The sequence below is a fragment of the Mandrillus leucophaeus genome, unplaced genomic scaffold, assembly GCF_000951045.1.
Source record: "Mandrillus leucophaeus isolate KB7577 unplaced genomic scaffold, Mleu.le_1.0 Scaffold282, whole genome shotgun sequence".
Classification (NCBI taxonomy): domain Eukaryota; kingdom Metazoa; phylum Chordata; class Mammalia; order Primates; family Cercopithecidae; genus Mandrillus; species Mandrillus leucophaeus.
Genome location: NW_012102943.1, coordinates 272,271 through 274,338, shown reverse-complemented (window position 1 = coordinate 274,338; position 2,068 = coordinate 272,271). Strand labels below are relative to the sequence as shown.

At 55.4% G+C, this 2,068-nt stretch overlaps 1 protein-coding gene across 2 annotated transcripts in view; it reads right to left on the bottom strand.

The window, feature by feature from the left end:
• Positions 1-1,592, bottom strand: part of ATOX1 (antioxidant 1 copper chaperone) — a 23,451-nt gene extending 21,859 nt beyond the window's left edge. Inside the window, exon 1 of one of the 2 annotated variants that reach the window (XM_011985294.1) lies at positions 1,425-1,592. In XM_011985294.1, the coding sequence (XP_011840684.1) occupies positions 1,425-1,430 (6 nt within the window). In that variant the 5' untranslated portion in view covers positions 1,431-1,592. The remainder of the gene's footprint in view (positions 1-1,424) is intronic. The other variant, XM_011985293.1, reaches the window with a different exon arrangement.
• Between the last annotated feature and the right edge of the window lie 476 nt (positions 1,593-2,068).

Sequence of the window (2,068 nt, the reverse complement as noted above, 5' to 3'; positions counted from 1 at the left end):
ATATATATATGTTTTTTTCTTCCCTTTCCAGTTTTAAGGCAGTCCCTTGACTGACACCCTCCTTCCTTCAGCTGCTCATCTTGTGGTACATGGTGCCAAGCGCCCTCCTCATTCCCATCATTTGCTCCAGAGGGTCTTTTGTCAAAATCCGCAGAAGATACAGAATACACTGATGATCAAGCTGGCCTTTTCCTCACTGCCACCCCCCACAAAAAATCCTGGTGACCTTCACTCTCTAAGTCCCAGGGAGATTAATACTGTCTTCTACCATTGCCACAGGCTGACTTGCTCAACTGGTAGGGCTGATTCTGTCAGATTCCTTATCCATACTTTGTTGTTGGAGGATTTGTCTCAAGGCACCTGGCAAGGTCCAAGGGAAATGACACCTGAGATGTTAGTGGCTCTGCCCAGGGGGCGTCAGGCTCACCTGTCAGCTCCCAAAGGACAGGCTGCTAAGACACATGGCATCTGTGGGATACCTCTTGATATCCACCTGGCCCAGAGCCATGAATTACGCACCTCGAAGAAAATGCTAAACACCACATGACCCTAACCAAGATGCAACTGAGATCAGAGCATCTTCCCAAGCCGGTATGACTGCTTTTGCCAGGCACCTCCGATGTGGTCAGGCCTGGAGGGATGGGGAGCCTAAGGATAAGGAGCTGAATCCTGGCTCTGCCAACTTCAACACGACCTGGAATAAGTTACTGGGTGTTTTGTATTTTTATCTGTCAAAGCCCTCAATTCTTTTTTATATAAAAAACGAGGCCACGAGCAACAATATACTGAGTGATCTGCAAAGGCAGGCTCAGACTGACTTCCCAGACTCTGCCACTGAGCAACTGGTGACTTTGACGGGGGTTCCTGAACCTCTCTGGGGCTTATGGGTTCAGGCTGACAAAGTGTCTCCATTCAGAGTCGCCCAGAGCTGATTTGAAAAGTAAGCCATAGTGGGCAGAAAAATTAAGAAAAAATCATGAACCTCTGAAAACCTGCCCGGTCCGTGAGGGAATAACCGGGTCCATCCCCATGCCCAGAGCCTCCCCACCGCCCTCCTTCAGGCCAGCTAAGCGGGCGGGGCAGCCAAGAGGAAGGCTCAGGGACTAGGCGTCTCAGTTCCCGCTGGCCACCAACTCCCTGCGTCCTGCTGAGCGACCCCCTGCCCCCTCCCTGGGTCTGTTTCTCGGTGTACGCAGGAAAGGTGTGGGCTTGTCGCCCCTGGAGGCCTTCCAGCTCCGACGTTTTGAAGCCTGGCTCCTAGATTAAACTCCCTTCGGATCCCATTTTCTGAAGGGTCGCAAAAGCTGGGGGCTGGGTGGGGTAAGCTGAGCCCTTCAAGAGAAGCATCCGATCAAGCTGTTGTGCAGCCAAGGAGGAACCCGGGGACTGCAAGTGTGCGTGGCGGGGACGACGCAACCACTCACCGGCATAACTAAGGCAGCGGCGGCAGGGCGGCGGTGGCAGCAGCGCCTCTCTGGGCTCGAAGGGCGGGTTCGGCTGCGCTTCCGAGAGTGCGCGCTAGAGGCCCCTTCCCGGAAGCCCCACCCTCTCCGGGCCAGGTCGCGAGGGAGGCCCCGCCCCCTCCGGGCCTCAACCCTACCGGCCGCACCGCCTCCTTTCCGCTGGCCGCGGTTATGGTCACCCGGCCTGGACGGAGAGAGGAGGTGAGAGGAGCGCTGCGTTGGCCTCCATCGACTGTCGGCCTTTTTCACAACGCCTACTTCGGGTCAAGCTTGTGTTAGGGAATACCAGAAAAGGGCACCGCCTTGAATAGGACAGATTCATCCATCCCTAAAAGGACAGTTTCACTCATTTATTCTCCGAGTCAATGTCTATTGAGCGCCAGCCAACGAGGACGCAGCGGTGGAAAAGATGTAGCAGGAGGCTGCGAAGGACGCAAGCAGTGATAGTGCCGGGTTAGCAGAGCTGTCGTGGCAGAGGAGGAAGGGCCCTGACTGGAGTGGGGTGGGGGTGGTTGTGGAAGAGAGGCGGCCTGGGGAGGAGGCAATAATCTGGACCTCAGTTAGCCTTTATCGCCCTCTTACAGGCTCTGTCTCTAAATGCAGTC